Here is a 25,036-nt window from a genome sequence, read left to right as displayed (position 1 = left end):
AATAGAATTCTAAAATTCTAATTGCCATTTGGAGATGAACCGCGAATGAAGGACAAAAGGGAACACACACGAAGACGGGCGCAAGTACGATGTTCCTCCTTTTTTTTTTTTTTGCTGCTACGCCTGCGCCACATCACAAATATCTGACGCAAGGCCAACGTATCTTGTTATGAGCTGTCTCAGAAAACACATGCATTGAAACAAATATTACCTTTTATACCGTCCTTAGTTCTTTCTTAGAGCGAAATTAGTTTTTGGAAGATGACAAACCTAATGGAAGCTTTCTTCTGATCGTGCCTCCGAAAACGAAACTTGAGTCTTTGGCTGAGTTGCTGAGTATAGCCAAAATGAGAGTGTGGAGAGCAACATTGATCCGTACCAGACGATGTAGCGGCGATCCACGATGGCACCTGCTGCTGTAAACAGCGTGGATGAAAGCAGAATGGAAACTGAGAACAATATTCTTTATGAGCTTCTAACATACTCAGAATGGCAGCAGGAACCCGAAATACTGGTGAGTTATCGCTGAGCTGACTATCAGGTTATGTGTTCAAGTTGCCTATTGATAGCAAGCACACTAACGGTTTTTCATATCAGTTCAGCTGTTCTCGATTTGTGTTTAGCTTTCGGTTTGAGAGAGTAAGCTCGTTGAGAAACCGATTTCGTCTTCAGGGAGAGAGCATTTTAAAACGCCGTAAACTGTTCGAGCGCCTGCCTTCACCTGTCATTACAGCGATACTACTTTTAAATACTGCAAATCGACGATAACTGTAACCGCTTCACAAACTCGTGTCTGTAACACTGCGACAAAAATGTGCCCAGTGAGCCGCCTTTTGGCGGTATTTGAGCAGTGTTTGCATCGCAGAGAATGCGATTACATCTCCGAAACGAGGGCGCATGAAACAGAGCGGAAAACCTTATTCTAGCGACTGAATACTAAGTGACAGAAGGTGTTGTTGACGTTGAAATGTTGTACTCTTTGATTTACAGAGTAGAGCTGCTGTTGAGAAATCAGAAGATGCGAAAGGAACCGGTAATGTCTGTTTCACTTGCCTTCAGCAGCGTTCCATATGTGCCGCACACATGTGCGTGGTGAAAACAGTCGCTTTCTCAACCATGTTTTCTTATTACGAATTTAGGAATTTGGAGCTGGCTTGGCCTGCTGGCGACCTCGATGTCCGGTATACCACCTGCTGTCCAAAGACTCCGTTCCTTTCACATGGAGTGGCATTTCGTCGCAGGAGGGTGAGGAAGACCTCTGCGAAGCTTTTTCTTGCTGTCACATGCAGATGGTGCAAATATTCGCACTGTAATTGTATTATTTGTGTCATGCATACCTCAGGTTCCCTCTCGAAGGATTTGGGATATGTCTTCTGAATCAGTGTGCAGTCGCACTGAGTGTTACTCGCATGAGACCATTTCCATGAAGTCAGTATTATGCTACTGAGTTGAGAACATGTTAATCCCAATTTATAGTTTTGCAAGTATGCCTGCTTTGTGAATGTCCTAATGCCCGTCACTTTTTTTTTTTTCTGTTTATCTCAAGGCAGTAAAGAAATTTCTGTTGTTTCTCTTCGTGGAGTATACAAGCTACATATCTAGCTAGAGAAGCTTTTAGCCTGTATTTCAGTTTTTTCTTGTCATAACAGAATAATTATTATAGCTTATTGCGGTTTAAGTCCCAAAGCAACTCAGGCTATGAGGGACGCCGTAGTGAAGGGCTTCGGAAATTTCGACCACCTGGGGTTCTTTAACATGCACTGACATCGTACAGCAAATTATTATAGCAAAATTATCATAACTGTCTGTTAAAATGCCTTCTGTGACCTGTGTATTTAACACGAAATTTTAATGAAACAGTATGTCTGTCAGGTTATAATGAATGAATGAATGAAATGTTATGAACAAAATATGATACTTTACGAACTAGTAGTCCATCAGTACAAACAGAGACCTTTCCAGCTCTGTGTTCAGTGGATGATAACCTCAGCTGCTTGTGTGCAATAAAACCCAACACCACACGCAGAGTGAACGTAGCAAATAATTTTTCTCTCAGGCCAAAAATAACAGCCCATATCAATGTGAATGTTCACTTTTAAGTTGTGCGCAACACTTTCCAGCACTTATTTGATGGAGCAACTCAAATCAATGGTCTACTGGTTTCACTGAAGCAAGATGAATGAACATAGCGGACACAGTGAGAACAGAGATCTAACATTTAATAGTGTTTTCACCATAACCAGACTGCTTGAAGTGTGCGGCTGAGATAGGAGAAGGAACTTGCGCAACCAACATGTGAATATTGATGACATTGAGAGTTGGATAAAAATGTGTCTGGTCACTAACAATGATGCTCTTTGCTGGAAAGTAAGAACAGTGTTAGGAGTGTTGACATTTCAGCTTCTGAAGAAGAAATGTGATTCAGCAAGGCTGTCATTTCGGAGATGGATGGGTGATGTTGTGAACATTATTGTCACCTTTAGTCAGTGTGCTGTTATTCATTTTATACTAATTTTGACCTGGGCACTGGATGCCATGAACTGACTATGTTAGTACCTCATGGCCATGAAATGGCGGGTTCATTCATGATTTGTTCGCTACTTCTGGCTAGGACTCTTGTTCAAGGATAAGTCAGCTGCCCCTTGTACACTGTATAACATCCTTGTGCACTGTATACAACAGCCGCTAAAATATCGTAGTGCATGCAGTCATTAGCCAATGAAACGCTACGCCAGCTTTGGTTTGCTGGTAGCAGCTACAGAGCTGTGGATGTTGGATATTGGCAGTTGAGGTCATTTATGGTTAAAATGCAGTACCAGTCATAGTGAAAAAATTTTTTTGCTCCTTGAGCATTATTATAAAGAATTTTTTCTGTACTGTTTCCATTCATGAAGAAGGCAGGATTTCCTACGTGCTTCTATGTGCCAGAAAAATGAGTCATTACGAGACCAATTTTAGAAGTCTTTCAGCATATATACATCGTGCCACCCATTAATGCAGGACTTTCTTTCAGCTTTCATCGGTATCTGTGTCACAACTGATCACATGCTGCCAGCATAAGTTGGTTGTCAGGTTGATCTTTATTTGCTGAATAACGTTATTTTGGTCGGATAATACCGTAACCCTCAGTAAAATGTGGACAGGTACAGGAGTTGTAAACTTGGTAGGACATTAGTCAGATGTGTTCACTCCATACCTATATCATTTTTTTCTGTCATGCCTTCTACATCCTTGCTGTGTTGCCAGCTTGTATGTAGCAGAATTGAGCTACTGTTTTGGAAGTGTCCTTTATTCCTACTCTTTGTTACCTCAGAGAATGTTATCAGATTGACTTTCTGAACTATTTTTTCTTATTTAGTTTCACAGCATTAAGCCCATGTCTCTGCAACTGCTGGCAAACCCCCATGTTCAGTGGTGTCGTGGAAATTTCTTTTGTTGGAAGTCTAAAATGTGTTAGAACCCTAGGGAGGTACCAAGGACAAGTGAAAACTGTACTTTACATATGTAGGTCAGTAACGTTGTGGAAGGATCTTCAGCCCGATTAACTCCTCCCTGTTGACATTGATGCTGACGATAGCTATCCTTTTTCTCAGGATGCCGCTATATGGCCTTGCCTTCTACACCCTTGCTGTGTTGCCAGCTTATGTGTATCAAAATTGAGCTACCATTGTAGAGCTGTTTATTGTTCCTATTCTTTGTTTCCTCAGGGATGGTAAAGTCCTGGCCGTTTTGCAAGATCAAAGTGTGGAGATCAGGTAAGTGAAATGAGGCGTTCCTCTTCCCATGAGCATTTTGCATGCTTAATGAACCAGTATGCCTCGTGCAGATCATCGAGGGATGACTACACTACTGTCATCGGGCGAGGAAGTGGTAAGTCTTCTTTGTGTGACACTGGTGCATATAGTCTTCTACAGTGGTAACACACAGTTTGTTTGTCATATGCAGAAAAAGCAAAAAATGGAAGGGTAGTCCTAAGAGGCACTTTTATGAATCCTTATCGTATCTCTGTGATTGTCAGTGGCAGGATACATGGGTATGCTTGGCCTGCAGTAAGCAGATGTACTGCCACACTCAATATGAGGTGCCGCACAGGAGCTGTAGCAGGAGGTCAGTTCTTGAAGCAGTGTCAGCCTAGCACTGCTGGAAATTTGTGCACTTGCTCACTGATGCAAAGAGCAATGTGCCCTCATTGTTCGTGCAATTTCAGTACTCTGTATAAGGGCACATTATTTTACTACAAAGCGGAATCCTCAGCTGGTTCACTCTGGTTGCAGTGCAAGTCACATTGAGTGTGATAGTACATACTTGTTCAGTGCTGTACACCCATGTGACTTTAAACACCGTGTGCTGGATTCTCGTATGTCGTACCTAACCATCTACTGCCTTAGAATCTACTGCCTTGTTCCTGTGCTTAGTAAATGCGAAGAGGCAGATGTCCAAAAGCCAAAAGTGCACTCGCAGGTTCGTAGTTGGTCTTTTGCATGTAACTGAAAAGCAGAGGCATCATGTAGCCCAAGCTACAAAACTGGGCAGTGTTTTTCCTGTGCTCCAGAGGAGAGACCTTCCGACTAACTGCTAGGACATTTATGATCGGCAGGTCTTAGGCACAAGCTTATTATGCAGTACTGGCGTTATACAAAGGCCTGTCTTGTGTTGTAAGCAGTTTTACATGAAGTCCTTCTTCAGTGCAAACAGTGTGGATCTCCGCACTATTCAAAGGCTATTTGCATTTGCTCATAAACTTTCCGTTCAAGCTGCTTTTGACAGTCTGTGCTAATCTTTTGGTATGTGTATGTGCATCTTGAAGTAGCCTCTTTATTTGAAGGTATCTCCATCTTCTGTTTCTGATGGGATTTTTAATCTTGAAAAAGGCAGGTAAATGTTTCAAGCGCTGAAAAGGTGTACCAGCTGTCATGCATGCAACCCCTCAATATCCGGTAGCCCCATGTTTCTCATCTGTTTGTTTGGCTGTTCTTTACTGCAGACAGGGGATTTGCCACATTATGCACTGCTTTTATTTTCAAGTACAATGAAACTATGGTTGCCTTGCAATAGATGGCACAAGTATAGTATATAGTGCAACTATAAGCTCTGCTTCTTGCAAAGGGCAGAATATGCTCGGATTCTTATGGTTTATTGAATATCTTTAATAGATTTTAAAAAAAGAATTCAGGAGCTTTCTTAACATGCACAGCTGTGGATGTTTGTCACTTGCAAAGATAGAAATGCCTGGGCAATAAATTGGCACGAAGTACACTTCAGTCATGTAAAGGTAGCCTCTTACTTTTTAACTGAGTTTTCATTGACAGTGCTATCCAGGTTTGACTTGCACTCATGGTTGAGTGGGCTCCAGTTATTGATGACATAAGGCACAGCAAAAGTTGTCACTACCTCGTTATGGGCTCTGTGCTTGCATGAATGACTTTATCATAAATCGGCATAGCAGACTACTTCTCCAGATCATATTCTTTAGGTGTGATGTTAGTGTTTTGACCATTTCAGTCACGTTGATATCAAATATGTTTTGCATGCCATAATAGCTTTCATTTCTGTCTGTCTAAGGCACTGCTTTCTGTTTTTTTGTATCCTGAAAACTGTAACAGAGCAAAACAGGTAGCCCATGAATCTTTGCGTCACATCAGCAATGTCTGTTATGCCACATTCGCACTGTTACAACCTTGCCATCAGTTACACTGATTGCAGTGGCTGCACAGTTACTATGGGTCTTCTGGCAGTGCTGTAAGAATGGCGGTTGTGTGCTCTCTTAGCAAGGCCCAAATTTGCTGCAGTTTGTATGTTGACTGGTTTACTAGTTCTACTTTGTATCAGACAGCGTTTGCCTGCCTTGCTCTTGCTTCACACTCTCCTACTTACAACGTGCCATGGTGGCTCAGTGGTTAGGGCACTTGCTTACTGAGCCGGTGGAGCTGGATTCACTTCCGACAGCGATGGCCACGTTTCGATGGGAGTGAAACGTAAAAGGCACCCATGTGCTTTGTGATGTCAGTGCTTGTTAAAGAATCCCAGGTTGTCCAAATTAATCCAGTGCCTTCCACTACGGTTTCTGACGTAGCCCATGTGTTGCTTTGGCATATTAAACCCCATAATTTACATTTACGATTCCTACTTATACGTTTGTACATTTAGTAACTCTCTGCTCTGCATCACATATTATACAAGACGCCTTCGACAGTGCTGGGTTGTCAGAGTCATGGTGTTGTTGTTGGCGGAGATGTTTAAGTAAAGCCAGTTTGAATTCAGTGCTATGCAGAGGCAGGAAAGTGGGCAATATTCAAAGCTGTCTGGATGTGGGATGATGCAGTGCCCCGAGATCCTATGCCCCAGTGGAGGCGCGTTGCCTGGTCCCCAGACTGCAGTTTCCTGGCCGTTGCTTTGAGTACTGGCCGCGTGGAGTTCTTTGACACTGTTGGCAGCTCCCTCTTTCACATTCCAGAGGTAAGGACCGGGGAGTAAATGCATCCACCCATGACTGGCATATAAGCATGGTTATTAAGGTAAAACTTGTTATAAGCCTGCTGTCTTCTGTCTTTTGTGTCATGCTTCAATCTACAGTGCTGCACTGTGTTGCTCTCCAGCTGCCACATGCTGCAAATAAATTTTGCTTTCAAGGCACAGCTGTGTAGGGAAATATTTATTTCTGTAAATTGGCTTTTGCTCTTGAGAAAGTGACTTTCTAGCAGTAACAATTAAATATAAAGCAACTATATCCTGTTCCTGGCAGTTTGAATAAGGGTTGTTGATGGATTAGGGCTGTCAGGTGAGAAACAGAGCAACTCGTCAGGTTGGGAATCAAGCACTGCTTAAAACCCACGTGCTACAACCAACAAATAGCATAAAACTGAATTCTAAACTAAAAATGTTGGTTTTGAATGAAGAGAAGCATGATTTTGGAAAGGACATAAAATGAGATTCAGACAAGATGAGCGCTGCTAGCAACAGTTGCTAGTAATTCTAGTGCCATCTGTACCTTTTTTTTAATCCTGTCCAAAGTTGCACTTCCCTTCTTTCAGGGTGTGTGATCAACTGATTCAAAGTTCTAGCCTCCTAAAAAAATGCTTACTACCCTCAATTTTGGTGCTGTGCTGCTGGGCATGAACTATTGGGCCTTATTCCCAGCTGCAGTGGCCTTGTAGTAGCGCAGGAAGAATACAAAAATGCCTTTGTACTAGTACTGAGTTTGCAGTGCAGCTGGAAGCACCACAGGTGGAAGCGTAAATTAATCCAGAACCCTTTCCACTGCAGCATCCCTCATAGCCAGGAGTCCTTTTGGCCTGTAAACATGGTCAGCTGTCTTTATGTTTGAGCGTAATGATTAAGCTGGCATGTTGTCTAGTGCGCTTGTTTCTCAATATGTGCCATGTCTCTTTTGTTTTACAGCCTGTGGTGCAGATCGAGGGTGTGCTGCATGACATCAGCTATGCCATGGCTGGCATGCTTTTCACTGAAGCTAGGGTGCACAAGACACAGTGGTCTGTCATCGTTTTGTCAGTCTTTATTTGCCTCTTCAGAATATACCGCTGGCTGAAATATGACCCAAGCAGGAGTGCATTGCAGTTCACTAGATTCAAATATCATTGTGCCAAATGAAAAAGACAGAGAATGAGATAATTGCCTAGTGAATAAATGTAAATAAATTTTGAAGTTATACAACAAAGTTCTATGTTATGCGGAGAAATATCTGCAAGCCACATTGTGAAGAACTCTGCTGATACATTCCCAAGTGCAGCGTTTTCCCGGCTGCTACGAACGAGTCTCGTCCAAGCTCCCATAGAATCCCATGCAATACAAATTTGGCTATTACATTTGACACATTTCCCACATGCTATGTCACGAATGTCACTTTGGGATAGCACTTCACCCCATGCAGGCATTTTGACATCTTACATTTAGTGCGTGGGCCACAGGGCCAAAACAGAACTAGTCTCCACTGGCTCTTGGCCACCACCATGTTCGGCAACTTCTGGCATGCTACACCCACATTGAAGCTGAGCACGCTTACAGGCTGCGTGATTCTCTTGGCGGCTGTTGGTGCAGTCTCATCACCGCAAATGACTGAATGTGCGAAAACGAAACTGTGCCACCATAAATGCCGTGTGGGTAGTTCCGTTTGAGACTCAACTGCATGGGTTGGCTTCGAGACATATTTCTGTCATCCGCGTTAGCCTTGTTGCCTGCAGCTTAATGAAATTGCTAGATTGCAATATAGACGAGAATTTGAGCACACGCTTCCTGGTAACTATGTTTCCCAGCTGGTATATTTTTTTTTTGCAGTCCCCTGAAAAATATAAGAGAGGGGTTCTACCGGAGTGATGTGGAATCTGCGGCACTGTGGGCAAGGAAGCCAATTGAAACAGTAGATGTGCATTAACAGATGTTCTGTCATAATGCATGAATATAAAATAGGATTGCCAAGGCTAAACGAGCGAAGTTATCGTGGTGTGAAATGCCATTCAGTGGATGAAATTATCAGACGTAGCTTATTATGTGCTGTTAGGGCATTTAATCTGGTGCAAGACAGTGATGTATGGTTTTACATACAGTTCTTCTCATCCTGAAAACTAATGTATTAAGCAAATAAATTTTGCTGCACCTGTTATAAAGTAACAGGCAGTACAGATAGGTTCATTTTCAGACTTAGCCTTCCTGGCATGCAAATCTGAAGTTAAGAACCAGCATTTTTCGTGGTACTCTAATTGTGGCCTGAGTTTTGTTTCGTTTCACCTTGCTGTTCTCGTCAGGTGGACGTCTTGAAAGAATTTTTCTGGGCTGTCTATTTCTTTTTTTTCCTGCAGGTCATACGAATTTATAACAGTCAACTACAGGGGTGACCTCAAGAGCTACTTGCTCAGGTATGATGAAAGCCGCTATTTTTCTGCCTTGCACTGATCCTTTGAGGGGAAGGGTGATGACGGGGGGCATTTTTGTCCTTGACATAATGTTCAATGTTTGGTTGACTTCTTTTAGTGGCATACATAATCTCAATCATAAGGTGCAGCAATTCTTAAAACAACGTATATTTCTAGTCTTTTTTTCTGACATTTCTGACATTTTTTTTTTCTGACAAAAAATTGATTTCAATAATTTAATGGATTTTAGGATGCTTAAATCTTTTTGTGAAAGTAAAGCACTGAGTTTCTGCATTACAAATCAAAGTGGTGCAGCTGTTTGTTATTCAGAAAGAGATTTTAAATTGAGCAAGTAATAAAGATCTTGATGCAAAGGGAGGAATATTTGATAACTTCTGGCTGTGAAAATTTGTCTAGAGCCCTTAGTCATGGTGTTCCAAATTTGCACAACTTCCTTCAGGTGCAAGCTTTTTAATTGTTCATATTATATTTGCACCTTTCAAAAATACTACTTCCAGTCGGCGTCCTCAAAATTTTTTTTTTTCATATCTTCTTGCTTCAACTAGCAACACCTAAATACAGTCGGACATCAGTGCAATAATAATAATAATAAATTATTTATTTGAAAAATTGCACAGTACAAATACGAGCCTGCCCAAGCCAACAATGGGCTTGTGGGGCAGTGCTCGGCAGAAGGGGCAAGCCAGAGAACAGCACAGTTAATCAATACTGCACAAATTTAGAATGAAACTAAGGAAAGGCAGTGAGAAAAAATGGGGGGGGGGGGAAGGAAAAAAAAGAAAAGAAACAAAATTACACATACAAATCAAAGATAGCAGATTTCACTTCTTAAAGTATCCTTATTGTTCGAGGTCCTCAAATGACATTAATGAGCAGATTTCCATTGGCCTTGCAGGTAACTATGAGGTAAAATATGTAATGCACATGTTGAAATTCTTTATTTTAAATAGCCTTGGAATTAGTTCAAGGTTTAATTGCAGTTCCTGCACTCTGCCTTGTTCATGACAGTCCGTCTGATGGCTACCGAGACAACCACAGCTTGAGCCTGGCATCCTTCTATACCAAGGGAGTCACGAGCGTCCATTACCACCCGTCCCATCAGGTCATCTTTGTAGCAGGCCGCTCGCCTCTGCCCCAGGCTGATGGCAGCAGTGGCAGATCAGCACTGGAGTTTGGCATCACGGCTTGGCGGTTTCTGTCAGACTTTCCTCATTACAAGCTGGTCACAACGCTTAGCGAGGACATGCTGGTAGGTCATTCTTTTGTGCCCAAATGTATTCTTGGCCTCCACCTGGCATTTTTTATGTTTGTTTCCGGGGTTCTGACCCCCGCCGTGGGTGCGTTGCTGCTAGGGTGCCTCGATGCCACGTCACTTTTAAATTTTGATGTGAAATAAAACTTCAAAGCCTGGCAGCAATATTGGCTTATTTCATCCCTTAAAGATGCTGTGAAAAAGGTGCTTTCTGCAAAGGTATTTTTAACGCGATAGCAATAAGGAGCTTGTGTCGTAGAATATCTGGCATTGCCATCGACGTCTTTGACCGTGAGTGAAAAATTCACGAAAATTCCCCAGAGAAGCATCCTAGGAACCAGGTGGGCCACCTAGGTCATGTAACCTTGTGGTGTCATTTACACACCTGCCCACCGGACTGTGAGCAAACTGTGCACCGTGGCAGGTGACAGTTAAATTAATGATTGGTCGCAAGAGGCTGCTCAGGAAGAGCAGCCTGGATTGCACAAGGCCCACCGATGACAGCATCTGCCACTGCAGGGCAGTGAAACATCGCTTAACCGCTGCACCACTGTGTGAGGAAGTGGTATGAGGACTCCCAGGGACATATGAATGTAAAGTAGAGAATGACCAATGCTGCATGTATGGGCATTCACCCATCAGTGCTACCACGTCATACCCTTAAGGCGGAGCTTAAATGTCCTCTATTATTTTGTGTTTCTAAATTGAGTCCATGCCCCAGAATGGCATTATGCTAACTGCTCTGCTTTCTCTCGATTTTCTTTGACACTGCTTAGCAACACAGTTGCTTAACAATCAACCATTTAGGCAGGTGCCCAGTATGTTTTAAAGAAGGAAGTTATTTCGATTCGCATATTCTGAGAAGATGTGTTAGGCTGATAGTGCAGCAATGTATTTTTGGCCTCCGCCTCATAGTACCTTCCGAGCTTTCAAAAAGCGATCAGTTTTTGTGCCCCTCAGCACAGTCATCATCAGGTGGGATGTGTGGTTGTAAGATGGTTTCAGATGCTTCAAGAAGCCTCTCAAATGCTCTGTGAGCATCTGTGTAGGGGTTATAAGTAGTTTGCAAAGGCACCTTAGCCTATTGGGTGGTCACCTGGACCATACCCACAAAGGAAGTAGCTATGGAAGGGATGAGCGAGGAAGGGATATTTAAAAACAAAATGTACTGAGCAAAGTGTACTGAGTTACTCTTTATTTCCACTCATCCACAAACTTGCGCAAGATGTCTCTGCACTGCGTTTCTGCATTAGTAGGCTTAGTGGAGCGAATGCCGATAAATTTTTTCCCCCAAAGCAGTTGTCATTCTATTTTGTACTTTTATATTTCATGATATTGCTGTCTGTTTTCTTCATCGAGCACAAGCAAATTTCAAACAAATACATGTAATAGTAATTGCAAGCAAGCGCGTCCTTACTGAGAATGGCAGCAGCAATATATTCCAAAAGAGAGCCTACCATAAGTAATAAAAAAGGAAGCAGTAAAGGCAGCACAAATCTTATTCTCTCTCTGTGCTTGTGCTCATTAGCCAGCTGCATGTGTTGCTTGCTGGCACCACAGTGACCCTACAAGCTTATGGCCAGGCCTATCCTTTCATGGAGCTTTTTTTTTTTCTTATCTTTTTCTTTTCCAGAGAATGAATCCAAGACGATTTTTGCAGAAGATGAGCCTCTATTACAAGCAGTCTGAAGTGAGCGTCAGTTTTTATTCCTTCCAATATATTACTTGTGTGTGAAAGTTTAGGTTTTGATTTTGGATGACTCGGCTTAGAATTAACATTAACACTTCTTCTTGGGCGAGTTGGTGCATACTTGAATTGAAGAAAATAGCGCCAGAGCATGCAGACCACGAAAAGACAAGGATGAGACACAAAGCGCTAGAGACACATAGCGCTTTGTGTCTCGTCCTTGTCTTTTCGTGGTCTGCATGCTCTGGCGCTATTTTCTTCAATTTTAGAATTAACAGTTTCGTGTTTATTTTAATCAAATTTTACTTTGAGACTTGGACAGTGCGTGACTATTTTGTGGTGAGCTTAACACACAGCAGCCTGCTTTTTGTTGAGGAGAATGCAACTAAGCTGCTGCTGAGATGTAATGAAATGTTAACTGTTTGAATAGAATACGGCTCCCAGTCACTCATAGCGAAGCTAATAGGCATGCATGAAAGTTTGCTTGGATTGCAAGTGAAGAACCATGAAACTGGCTGCATTTGAGCACTTATTCATTTAGGTTTTTAACGTTTCCGTGGGGTTCTCATTTTTCTGTTTTATTTTTATTTTACTCCGTCATTTCTATGGCGCATTCATTTCTATTGCAAACAAATAATGACATGCACACAATGTGACCCAGATAAAGAATTGAGGAAAACTATTTCTGTTGATATTACACAAGAGGAAAAGTTTTTCATTATTACAGTAATGGTTTCTCTGTGGTAATACATTCTTTTAAAAGTGGTTGTAAAGAGTTGAAAAGTCAACATATCAACACATCATAGCAACTGAAAGAACTAGTGGCTGATCAGTGTGTGGCTGTAAGTTTCTCATGTTTACCAAGAAAAGCAATCTGATCATGCTTAGCACAGTCTTCAGTAATAACAAATTTTTCACAAAGAAATCCATGGTGTTAGCCATTCACCTCAACATGGAAATTGTTATTGTAAGTGTTGTTTTGATTAATTATTACGTTTAGTCACAAAGGCTGCCATAGTGCATGTAGATTTATGATGTTTGGTGAGTGAATTATTGTTCTTACTTAACACCTCGTGGCTATTGTTTGGTTGTGGCATGCCTATACGGCAAGCCCTCTGAATGAATCTGGCTCAGCAGAGACTGTTTAATACAGGACACAGTGTACCTGCTAAGCATCTCTCCATCGGGAACCAAAATGGCCGCTGCCCACAGCTCAGGAGCACTTTCTGTGTGGAGTGTACCTTCCCTCACAAGAATCAGCTTCTGGCAGCTGGAAGACTTGGTATGGAATGCATGCATTTCTGCTTTTATATTCCATGCTTTCTTTTTTTCATTTTTTTTGTTTTTAATATTATTATTGCCACAGATTCTGTATTTCATTTCTGTGATTAGTCTGTCTTACTCAGGAAGGAAACAGTCTGCCAAATTGTTTTCTTTTGCTTGGAGGTAAAGCCGTGCGTTTGTCACACTAATTCAGGATTGTTCGAAAAGGCTGTTGCATTGCATGTTGAGCTGTGGAATGAAAATGATTGAAACTTGAGTTAAGTTGTGACTCAAGTTGTACCATGACTGAAGTGTCATTATGAAATATAAAGGTGTCAATTAGTTTCACTGAAAAGAAAACGGGGGTAATTTTTTGGGAATCAAACCCATGACCCTAGGGCTGCAAGTCTGACACATTACTGCTAGGCCATGGAGGCACATTAGTTCGACTTAGTTAAAGGGAGAACTTGTGTCTTGTGGTGTACCACGTGGTCTAGTATGCATACTGATGTATGCTGATTAGTGTGTGTAATTAAAACACATACCAGTTAAGAAAGAAATTAGGAAATATAGTCATTAACATTGTCTAGTATGCATACTGATGTATGCTGATTAGTGTGTGTAATTAAAACACATACCAGTTAAGAAAGAAATTAGGAAATATAGTCATTAACATTGTCTAGTGTGCATACTGATGTATGCTGATTAGTGTGTGTAATTAAAACACATACCAGTTAAGAAAGAAATTAGGAAATATAGTCATTAACATTGTCTAGTATGCATACTGATGTATGCTGATTAGTGTGTGTAATTAAAACACATACCAGTTAAGAAAGAAATTAGGAAATATAGTCATTAACATTGTCTAGTATGCATACTGATGTATGCTGATTAGTGTGTGTAATTAAAACACATACCAGTTAAGAAATTAGGAAATATAGTCATTAACATTGTCTAGTATGCATACTGATGTATGCTGATTAGTGTGTGTAATTAAAACACATACCAGTTAAGAAAGAAATTAGGAAATATAGTCATTAACGTTGTCGCATCATACCCTTAAGACGGAGCTTAAGCGTCCCCTAATTTTCTTCTATTCATGTCTCGTTCAAATATTACAGCCTGCAGTGTCTTGACTTTGTTTCTTGGTTGTAGGACATTGTTGCTCTGTAAATTATTAAGGCATGTGCCTGGTCCGAGGTTGTTCATCTAGCACTTTTTTTATTCAATAAATAAATGCTCTTAATAGGGGTGTTGGTTACGACAGTTGTGCATAGGTAAGCAGCACGCAACAGTACATTGAAAATTTGGTGACACAAACAAACAAGCACTGTAAAAACTCGTGTTAGCCAAATAGTAGAAGCTCAGCACAAATAGCAGTGGTAGTGTTATTCTGTAATAAGGGAGTAATTACTCATTGGCATCCACCCAAGCGCAGCCATACGGCTACAATGGAAAGCTATACAGCTTTCTCAGAAACTTCGTAGTTAAAGAAAGATTCGTCCTGGTCCGGTGTTCGAACCCGGAACCACTGCCACACCGGAGCAGTCGCTCTACCAATTGAGCTAACCGGGACGACAGTGTTATGCTGATATGAAATATCAGTATGTGGGGTGTGGTCTGTATGCTGCTGTGTAAACGTGAGAAATCAGTAATACTATATGGTAAGGATAGAAACTCAGCACTTGGCTTATTATTCACAACATCATGTGGCAGTTTGCTGCATTTGGGGATTCTACTCCAGTGAATCCCTTTTATGAGAATGAAGGCTATTGAAGGTTTCATAGTGAGAGACACTGTCTCTCTCTCTCTCTCTTGTGTCTTGATCTGCCGACGCAGTGTAACACTTTCTTTGTTTCACCACCAACTGGCCAAAATGATAGCCCTTGACAATAAAAATAAATCCCTTCAAAAGGTATATGTTTTGAAGACAAGTGCATCCATCTCTCATGTGTGCAGCCCAAGTTTGACCACCTGAACCCCCAGGCTCACAAGCTCAGCAAACGTCGCTATCTGTCCCTGCGCCCAGAGTCAACACAGCTCACCATTTGTGACATGAATTGGTGGTCTGACGATGTGAGTGCCGGCAGCAACCATTTCCTCGCCCTTGATATGTGTGTAACTCGCTCACGCTGCACTGCGAAGCAGGTCAATGAATGAAATGTGGCTGTAACAAGCTGGAACACTGTGCTAGCTTTTAGTTTCATTATTATAATTTATTTACAGACAATGCCAGGGTACTTCGGCTAAAGGTAGATACATTTCAGGTGACTCGGACTAAAGGCAGACACATTTGCCTGACATGAACACAGGGTTATATAAACAACTGTGACTAACAAGCAGTGTAAAGAAAAAAGCAAAGCATGAACCTGCATTGAGATGACTGCAGGCAGCAGCTATATAAAGGAAAATACTTATCAAGATCAGATCACAAAGGCAATGAAATTTTGTTTTCAGTCTCAGTTTTTTTTTTCTGACTTTATTTGCTGAGTGAGAAACCTGTGGTGGAATACTGAGAAAAGAAATAGACAGTTATATACATAATCAAATTGGCCCCGCCGCGGTGGCTGAGCGGTTATGGTGCTCGGCTGCTGGCCCGAAAGACGCGGGTTCGATCCCGGCCACGGCGGCTGAATTTCTTTGGAGGAGAAATTCTAGAGGCCCGTGTACTGTGCGATGTCAGTGCACGTTAAAGAACCCCAGGTGGTCGAAATTTCCGGAGCCCTCCACTACGGCGTCTCTCATAGCCTTAGTCGCTTTGGGACGTTAAAACCCCATAAACCATAAACATAATCAAATTGGTATGTACCATAACTGTGTTGTGATGCAGTGAATGACAGAATGCTAAACCCTGTACCTGCATGCATCATTTGTTTAAAACTGGTATGGTGAATTTAACATAAATTTGTCTTCAAGCCAATTTTTCTTCTTCTCCGATGCCATTATTTCACTTTGGCAGTGCCTGATTGTGGCCCACCATTCGGGTGCTGTCAAGGTCATCTCCCTCCTGTCTCGGCGAAACCTGCTGGGCGAGAGCCCGGAGTGGTTTGAGTTCTCACCGCAGGTGTCTGGGCTGTTTGACCGTGGCTTTCTTGCCCTGGAGGTTAGTACTACTTTCCCAGGTGGCTCATCTTTAATGCAGTCAGGCCTGGATGCCTGTCTCTGAGGGGTAAAATCTCAATAATTAGATATAGGGTAACTTGAAATCCAGGGTAATTCATGGAATTTCTGCAGTCCTGTAATTTCTAATGTATACTTTATCGGACATTTCGAGCCGGCAGCTTGCACTGGCTCAGTTAACTTGAAGATCTGGGATGCTATGCAGGCTATGCTATGGTATGCTATGAACTTGCGAACCCTGAGAACTTGAGGCTGTGTCGGGACCCGCACATTCGTGTCATCCCCAGTGGCTCTGGAGAGTGTTCAGAACATCCGAAATTCTGCGCATTATGCGCAATGCTCACCGGCCGGGGACTTTTACGAATTCATATCATCCCGAAATTTGTATCAGCCGTGTTCATATCATCGAGGTTCTTCTGTAGTACCTATTCTTACAGCGTTCCTATTTTTTTCTGCTGTTCTGTGCACAACTGTGCACAGCTGCACATATTGTGCACAGCTGTTAGTTGCACATATTGTGCACAGCTGTGCACAATACACAGTGCACAACATTGCACAGTGCACAATATTGTGCACAACTGTGCACAATATGTGCAACTGTTCAACTTGAGTCTAACTAGAGTGGTGCACATTATCTTGCATGCATATTGGCACTGCTGTAGTTTTCCAGCAGCTGATGTGCATCACATCACTGGCTGCGTGGTAAATGTCAAGCTTTAGTACAACCTGCAGCATGCAAAGAGAATGCCAGGCAGCTGCACTGTTTCCAGTGGTTTGATGCTTATATGTGCTCTAAAAGGTGGTTCTGTAGACCAGTTGTTACTGGAATACCGTTGCTGTGCTTTGTTCATGTCCTGCTGGTGTGAGCACGCCATTGAGTCCTCTCCGCCATTCTTTTATGCATGCATGCATTTCCTTCCGGTGATAGCTTTGCTCAGCTATGTGTGCATTTATTTATGCATCTGTATGCTTGACAAGACATGCAGTGTGCTGATAACTAGAAAGATAACTGCAGAAATGCACATTTTAGTGTTATTTTTGTCTTTTCACAAACACTGTCAGAAGATTTGCAAATGCCATGCTTTGCCACTTCCACATCCGTCAAGGCAGCTTCTCTAATTATCACTTGCATCATATCTACTTGGAAATTTCTAAGGAGAGTTTGTGTGCTACCTGTGAACTATGTGCCTTGGTCAGTGTTCCAAGATAAACAATCACTTGCCCAGAAACGAGAGAGCTGCCAGACAAGACGAAAGCATAGGAGAGTGCCTTGCAGCTGAGTGCTCTCCGACCAGTGGTCTTTTCAACTCGTTTGTTTATTAGCAATCCTTGTTGTAGTTTGAAAATTTTTTCATGCCATTGAACAAACTCATCCATACAAAGATCATCACAAATGTGCATGTGATTTTCGCTCTGTCAAGGCTAAGGGAATGGCATTGGCATGCTCTATTGCCATGCAAGTTTGAAAGCAGTGCTAGCAATACAAAGCAGCAGATGATTCAAGGAAGGAGTGCAGTGAAGCAAAGTGATGCAGAAGTTTTTTCTTCTTCTGCCTCTCTCTTTCTGTGCAGTGCGAGTGGCAGTTTGCAGGCACCAAAGCATCACTGGACACGGCCGACGATGGGGAGAGCAGTGACGACGAATCCCCAGCCCCTTCAGTGGCCAGCAAAGCAGGCAGCGTGGTTCGCCATGCCCTCTACTACGTCACCGACAGTGATCGCTTTGCACCACGGCGGAAAAAACCAATGTGAGTGAAAAGTAACATCATCGCATACAGGAGTTGTCATCATTACCAGGTATCGTCATTTTTGTCACCATCAGGTGTCGCCATATTGTCATCATTCGCTAAACAGGTGCCCTTGTAAGTTTCCTGGACACCGAAACCATAAAAAAGCCGCTTAGAGGTGTGCCCACACATTAAGGTATGCACTGTGCAGGCCACATAGGAAAATGCTAAGCACACCCTTTATTTCATGGGTGCATGCTTAGGTTGCCTTTTAATGAAGCTTTATTGTAATTTTCATGTTCCAAATACCTTTGTGGGCACCTAAACCTCCGCTCACCTACTACTTCATGTCAGCACTCACATACTTTACTTCATAATGCAGCTGTCACCCCCCACTTCGCGTACTTTTAAGCGCGAAGTTCCCAGGCACCCTTAGAGCGTGGGGGGGTAGCGGTCTCGGACTCAAAGGAGATGCCCTCGACTCAGCGTGGCAAGCTCAGCGGAGACCAGCTGCCGAGTGACAAGAGGTTTTTGGTCGTTTGGTGCCCAGCTTTCGTCGGTCGCAAGCCAGAGAATGGATCGGAGCCAAAGGTTCACAAAACGAAACAATGTTTATACAGCAATGAGACGATACAGAGGATTTCACAATCACTACTACAAACACATACAAAGTGATTAATTAAAACAGTGCAACTCGTGCAGAGATAAGCTCGAGAGAGAGTACAATACAAAGGCAATATTGCACCTAAAGTGCACTAACACAAGAGAGAGACAAACAAGCAAAACACAAGTTGTTCACCGGGCACTGCGACAGTCCGACGACCAGAGGTCCACGATGATGCCGTCCCGCAGACTGGCGCACGTTGCCTCGTTGGTCCTTGGCTGGCCGAGTGGTGTTTTCCCTGGGAGTCGAATGGACGCGCTTCTCCGAAGCTTAAACGGCGGTCCGGACTAATTTGACAGTGGTCAACGTCCTTCTTTTATAGGCTCGCTCTCAAGTCTGTTTGTTCTATGCACCAAAGTAGGCGCGCACATACACGCAGCATCTCCCGTGTAGTTTCCCTTCCTTTCTCTCGCCGGCCGCGCGTCCTCATTTGTCAAAGTCAGGTGACGTTTCGCGAAGGTTCGGGATAGTTCTGGCGTGGCGTCGCCGCCGACGGGCGAGGGGGACGTGTCTTAGTGCACGCAAGGCTACGCCCTTTTCCCCCGGTCAGCAGTAGGAGCGACTCGGATGTTCGAGAGAAATCTTCGGCATGGATGACTCATTCCCTTGGCGCACGCCGTGTCGGTGAGCGGTGGTGGAGGGGAGAGAGAGCCACGCGCTCAGCGGGGGGGGGGGTTCCTTCTCTCCCGTTCGGCTCGCACCGGCGAGACGCCGTGCGCGCGGCGGTGTTTTCTTTGTTTGTTTCATAAATGTGCCGAATTTTGTGACAGCAGCACTGACCACCTTCACCCATGGCGATCAATTTATTACCCTGCGGAGGCCAGCTCATCAAGAGTTTTCTGCATGGCTACATTCTCTACTCTTGAAGTGCAAATCGCATTGGCATCACACAATCTGCTCATTGGAGATGTGGATTTTCAATTGGGGATTTTTTTTTTCTGTTTTTAATTTTGTATTAATTGAAATGACCAGGGCCCAGGTGACAAAAGGCCAGTTGCATTTTCATAAAGATCTATAACCGCATGAAAATTTTTTCATTGAAGGCCTTTGCATGAATTGCATTTTTGCGAATAAGCCATATATGTCCTCAGTTACTTGTTCATTACTGCTGCCAAATACTGCAGAAATCTAGGTTACAGCAACACCAAGAAGCACAAGTGCTTCTAATCTGTTGTGCACCTTCACTGGAGCATATTCTACCTACTGCAGACAGTGAGATTTTAACTTCACTGCACCTAGTCACATGACCAGGCAGGCATGAATTAATCGAGAGGTGTACTGCACTGCACTTGCCTCACGCCAGCTAACATATGCCTTGTTCATAAACTAGTGCAAGAAAATGAAGATGCCCTTAAGGGTTTGTAGTTTGCATGCCTTATGTTACTTAGTACAACAACTTTGCATGTTTTTGCTATCTCTGTTTTGTTCTAGAATTATCACCAAACTGTACCGCCTGCTCTGTGTAAAGTCAACAACACCTGAAGAGCTCTTTGCCGCTAAAGTAAGTGACAGCTTTTTTCTTGACTCCACTTTGCTTGAGCAGTTCTTTTGCCCCTTTAGGTGTGTTAGTTCAGTGCCTCCAGAATGCCTGAATACGAAGTGGATAAAAGATTTTTTTTTTCTGATTGCATATGCATTGCTTTTATTTTTTTTTATTGCTCACCTGTTTTGTAAATGCTCCATTTCTACAAATTACAAAAGATGTTAGTACCACAATTTGCATGCCCTAATGTGAATATGTTTACAGTTCAACAATAGATTGATACATAGCTCAATGTTAAGAAGTGTTTCACATAGCTGTCATATGTGTTTCTCTCACTCTCTTTCTCTTTCTCAGTACAAGTACATGCCTAATGTGTAAAAAGCTGAAGTGCTAGGCATGTGGTATTAGTGGCTTTGCTAGACTTAGTATGTGCTAGCCTCCATTGGTTTTTTTTTATAAATGCTTGAATTTCTTCTTCTTTTTTTCATTATACAAAATTGTATTAAATGTATTTTAGTGCTAAGATAAGCTAACAAACTATTTGCAGATAGATGGCGAAGAATATGGAGAAGCCCTGGACTTGGCACGAACCTATGGTTTGGACTCTGACCTGGTCTACCAGCGCCAGTGGCGCAAGTCACCAGCTTCAGTAGCTACCATCCAGGATTACTTGGTGTGTTTTTGTTTTTCATAATCTGCAGCCAAAAGGGCTCAGAGTGTCAGAATAAGAAAATATGTGCTATCCCTCACTATTTTCTTTTCCTTTTCTATTGTTATCTTATGCTTTATATCTGCCAAGTTGTGACCATTTCTTGTGATTGTGTAATTCAGCAGTGTGATCAGGCAGGCTCTCTTAAAGGATACCTGACAATAGACCATATTCATGCAATCAATCAGGTGATAGAGAAATGCGCAGAATATAACCAGCCCTTATATATAGCGTTCATTGATTACGAGAAAGCATTCAACTCAGTAGAAACTTCAGCTGTCATGTAGGCATTGCGGAATCAGGGTGTAGAAGAGTGTTATGTGAAAATATTGGAAGATATTTATAACGATTGCACAGCTATCACAGTTCTCCATAAAGTCAGCAATAAAATTCCAATAAGGAAAGGTGTCAGGTAGGGAGACACAATTTCGCCTGTGCTATTCACTGCCTGTTTACAGGAGGTATTCCGGGGCCTGAAATGGGAAGAGTTGGGGATAAGAGTTAATGGAGAATATCTAAGTAATCTGCGATTCGCTGATGATATTGCCTTGCTAAGTCACTCAGGACATGAACTGCAAAGCATGATCAGTGAATTAGACAGGCAGAGCAGAATGGTGGGCTAAAAATTAACATGCAGAAAACCAAAGTAAAATTCAGCAGTCTAGCGAGAGAGCAGCAGTTCGCAATTGGTGACGCGGTGCTAGAAGTAGTAAGGGAATATGTCTATTTAGGGCAGGTGGTAACAGCTGATCCAGATCATGAGAGGGAAATAACTAGAAGAATAAGAATGGGGTGGAGCGCATATGGCAGGTTCTCTCAGATCATGAATGGCAGTTTACCAATATCCCTGAAGAGAAAAGTATATAACAGCTGTACCTTACCGATACTCACCTATGGGGCAAAAACGTGGAGGCTAACAAAGAGGGTTCAGCTTAAGTTAAGGACAATGCAGCGAGCTATGGAAAGAAAAGTGATATAGGTGTAACGTTAAGAGATCGGAAGCGGGAGGAGTGGGTGAGGGAACAAACGCGTGTTAATGATATCCTTGTTGAAATAAAGAGGAAGAAGTGGGCTTGGGCAGGGCATGTAATACGAAGGCAAGATAACCGCTGGTCCTTAAGGGTAACAGAGTGGATTCCTAGGGAAGGCAAGCATAGCAGCGGGCGGCAGATAGTTAGGTGGGCGGATGAGATTAAGAAATTTGTGGGAATACGGTGGCCGCAACTGGCGAAGGACAGGGTTAATTGGAGAGACATGGGAGAGGCCTTTGCCCTGCAGTGGGCGTAGTCAGGCTGATGATGATGATGATGAATTCAACACTGTGGGTTTTCCATGCTGACGCATTTCAAGCAGTTGCTTTTGAAATGTGAGCTTTGCTTTTGATTGACTTTTATGGAGAACCAGAGAATATTAGAGCCATATGTGTGGCCCATTGTGTTTTTGGGAAAGGCTGCATGTCTGTTGGCACTGCAGCCTTTCACATTGAAAAATATTTGTGCTGTCGCATCGAACCCACTGTCTTAGACAGACATTGAATGGCTAGTGCAACTCTTTTGCAATGCCGGAAGGTCAGCTAGCTCAGATTTAATCTGTGCTGTGACTTTTCATCTGCAAGTAGACAACCCAGGGCCCTTTTTATTGTTATCCTAATTTGTGTCAGCTGAAACTAGATACATCATATAGTTGCATCAAAGAGGACCACAGTAATGGGTCTAACAAGAGTGTAGTAGTACTTACATGCAAACATCTGCAGTAAAATCTTGCTGACACTTTTCGGGTCATGCAATTTCCCGATACATACGCTCGAAATCTCTGTCATTAAAAATGTCCCAAGAAGTTGCACTATTTTTCTCCTTGTTAATATATTTCCAGATAACACGATTTTCCGGCTGCTAAGTTTAAAATTTCGATTAGTTTTGGTAGTATAATACCTTTAGCGACCTACTGCGCGTGTGCTAACTTAAAAGAAGGCCAAGCATGGGGACACGTGACATGAAAAGCTGGAATGCGGCAGCAGTCAACCGCTGCATTGGCTTCTCTGCAGTTCCTAGACCCAAAGGGGGGAAGCATTAAAAAAAAAAAAGTGCGCTAACATACGAGCAGGTCATTCGAGCAGCGATGCGACATGAAGAGGAGAGACATAGTGGTTCCATTGCAATGTCAAAGGGGCATACTATAGCTATGTGCTGAGATACAAGTAGACGGGTTCTGGGGAATGCAGCATGAAAAACAATAATGCTGCGATAGTCAGCCTCTGTGACAATTTCCCCACAGGGCATATTCGTACGGGGCCAAAGCATCCAAAAATGACGAGGAGTTTTGACTACTTTCATCATTTCCATCGACGGTGCGGATGTGTTGTGATGTTCCTTCCGCACTTAAGTTAGCATAAATGCGGACTTGATGACTTAATTCTGCAAGCACTAGAAAAGGAGCTGTTGAGACCTGTGCCAAGAAATGCTTCATACCTCATTCACATTCTTCAGGATTAGGTTGTTTGGATCATGAATTTTCCCATATAATGAATTTTTTTCAGTATTTGTTTTTCAACGCATCAATGAGGTTTTACTGTACACCGTGCTCTCAGAAAGATGTACTAGCGGTATCTCTTTTTTCCCCAACACCTTGGCTTATCTCACACACCTTGTCTTGCGTGCATTCAGAGCAAGATCAAGAAGTGTACCTGGGTGCTGCATGAATGCCTGGAACGGGTGCCTGAAACCTTGGAGGCTGCGAGGCAACTGCTCGAGTTTGGGCTTCGGGGCACAGATGTGGAAGCTCTGGTTTCTTGTGGACAGGGCACCGATGGTGGCAGGTACGTTGGCTTCACACTGAGTGCATATTGCCCTAGTGATAGCATAAATTTCACTCAGACAACAACCAGTCAGTCACTCTTTGCCACCTAGGTTGAAGCACATGTTCAGAAAATAAATTTGATGGATTTTTTTTGGCAACAAGGATTAGAATGCACATGGCTAATGTGACCGAGCTCTCATTTGGAAATGAATGTCATAAAAAAAAAAAGCCACAACTATGGTATGGCATTCCTGTTTGTAATGTCTGTAAGGCACATCTTTTCCTGGCATGTTGCCCTTGTAGCAACTGCAGTAGTCATTAATATATCGTATTTACTCGCATAATAGGCACATAATAGGCGCATAATAGGCGTCTGCTATTAATCGTGTGAATACAGTATTGATCACAGTGTGAAGTTCGGGGTGCGCCTATTATGCGCGGAAATAAAAAAAAATGGTTTTTCGCGACCGAACTGGGGGTGCGCCTATTATGCGAGTGCACCTAATATGGGAGTAAACACGGTATCGGTTGTAACCAAAATCTCAGTGATGTTCCCCACTTTAGGTTGCGTGGTGTAGATACACCTAAGCAGCATGGGTGCTTTGGAGTAGCCATCTTTAAAGTAAGCATAGAAGAGCTGCAGCTTTCACTTCATCCCGGTGGAGAGAGAATAGGTCTGGGTGCTTCTTTTTTCGCACAGCTTTCACTGCTAGTCTTAGCCATTAAACATTGCTACATTCATACAAACAACAGAGCCCGTCAGTAGCAAAATTAAAAACTCTTTAAATTAAAAACTCTTTAAGAATGTAAACCATGTGATATGGCAGTCGAAATCGGAGCCTGATAATATAGTACACCACTAGATCTGATCACTACTAGTGTTCGCCACCATCTGTTCTCAATGCCTTGCAGATTCATACTGAGCAAGCCTCCTGTTTGTGACAATGCTTACGAGGACAAGGACCTCACTGAGCAGCAGCGGGCAGAAAAACGGAGAATGGTAGAGCATGCTTGGAGGAAGGAGTGGCTGGCCAAGGTAGATTTTGACAAGTGAGTGCAGCAGCATCTTCTCTCTCTTGAGTTCTTTGTTTTCAAGTAAATCATCACAACTCCTGTCTGCATGTTAGTCTGTTGTTTATTTGAACTGCTATCTTGCCACTATGCTGCAGCACTGGTAGAGTATGGAGTGGTGTATCATTGATCCTGTTATATGTTCACACAAAGCTTTGTGGCTCTAATCAGCTGAAGTGTCCAGCTGTGACCATTGCTGGAAACCATGGGGACCAACACATTTTACGTGGTATCTGCTTGTGTCTATGTGGTTTGTTTCTTGTGTGCAATCATTTTTGTTTGTTTGTTTGTTTGTTTGTTTTATGGGGTTTAACGTCCCAAAGCAACTAAGGCTATGAGAGACGCCGTAGTGGAGGGCTCCGGAAATTTCGACCACC

At 42.8% G+C, this 25,036-nt stretch overlaps 1 protein-coding gene across 2 annotated transcripts in view; it reads left to right on the top strand.

Moving 5' to 3' along the window:
* Positions 1-368: 368 nt before the first annotated feature.
* LOC149341371 (NBAS subunit of NRZ tethering complex-like) overlaps positions 369-25,036 on the top strand; it is a 73,367-nt gene continuing 48,699 nt past the window's right edge. For both annotated transcript variants that reach the window (XM_089543455.1, XM_089543456.1), the window contains exons 1-18: positions 369-514; positions 991-1,033; positions 1,140-1,245; positions 3,708-3,755; positions 3,827-3,870; positions 6,323-6,456; positions 7,399-7,490; positions 8,814-8,870; positions 9,897-10,137; positions 11,774-11,830; positions 12,981-13,109; positions 15,050-15,166; positions 16,050-16,193; positions 17,782-17,957; positions 20,032-20,101; positions 20,631-20,756; positions 23,456-23,607; positions 24,501-24,638. In XM_089543455.1, coding sequence (XP_089399581.1) covers positions 404-514; positions 991-1,033; positions 1,140-1,245; positions 3,708-3,755; positions 3,827-3,870; positions 6,323-6,456; positions 7,399-7,490; positions 8,814-8,870; positions 9,897-10,137; positions 11,774-11,830; positions 12,981-13,109; positions 15,050-15,166; positions 16,050-16,193; positions 17,782-17,957; positions 20,032-20,101; positions 20,631-20,756; positions 23,456-23,607; positions 24,501-24,638 — 1,985 coding nt within the window. In that variant the 5' untranslated portion in view covers positions 369-403. The remainder of the gene's footprint in view (positions 515-990; positions 1,034-1,139; positions 1,246-3,707; positions 3,756-3,826; positions 3,871-6,322; positions 6,457-7,398; positions 7,491-8,813; positions 8,871-9,896; positions 10,138-11,773; positions 11,831-12,980; positions 13,110-15,049; positions 15,167-16,049; positions 16,194-17,781; positions 17,958-20,031; positions 20,102-20,630; positions 20,757-23,455; positions 23,608-24,500; positions 24,639-25,036) is intronic.

This window comes from Amblyomma mixtum, chromosome 5 (genome assembly GCF_055824585.1).
Source record: "Amblyomma mixtum isolate Tamu chromosome 5, ASM5582458v1, whole genome shotgun sequence".
Classification (NCBI taxonomy): domain Eukaryota; kingdom Metazoa; phylum Arthropoda; class Arachnida; order Ixodida; family Ixodidae; genus Amblyomma; species Amblyomma mixtum.
The sequence above is the reverse complement of the archived record's forward strand: the minus strand, read 5'-3'. Positions and strand labels throughout refer to the sequence as shown.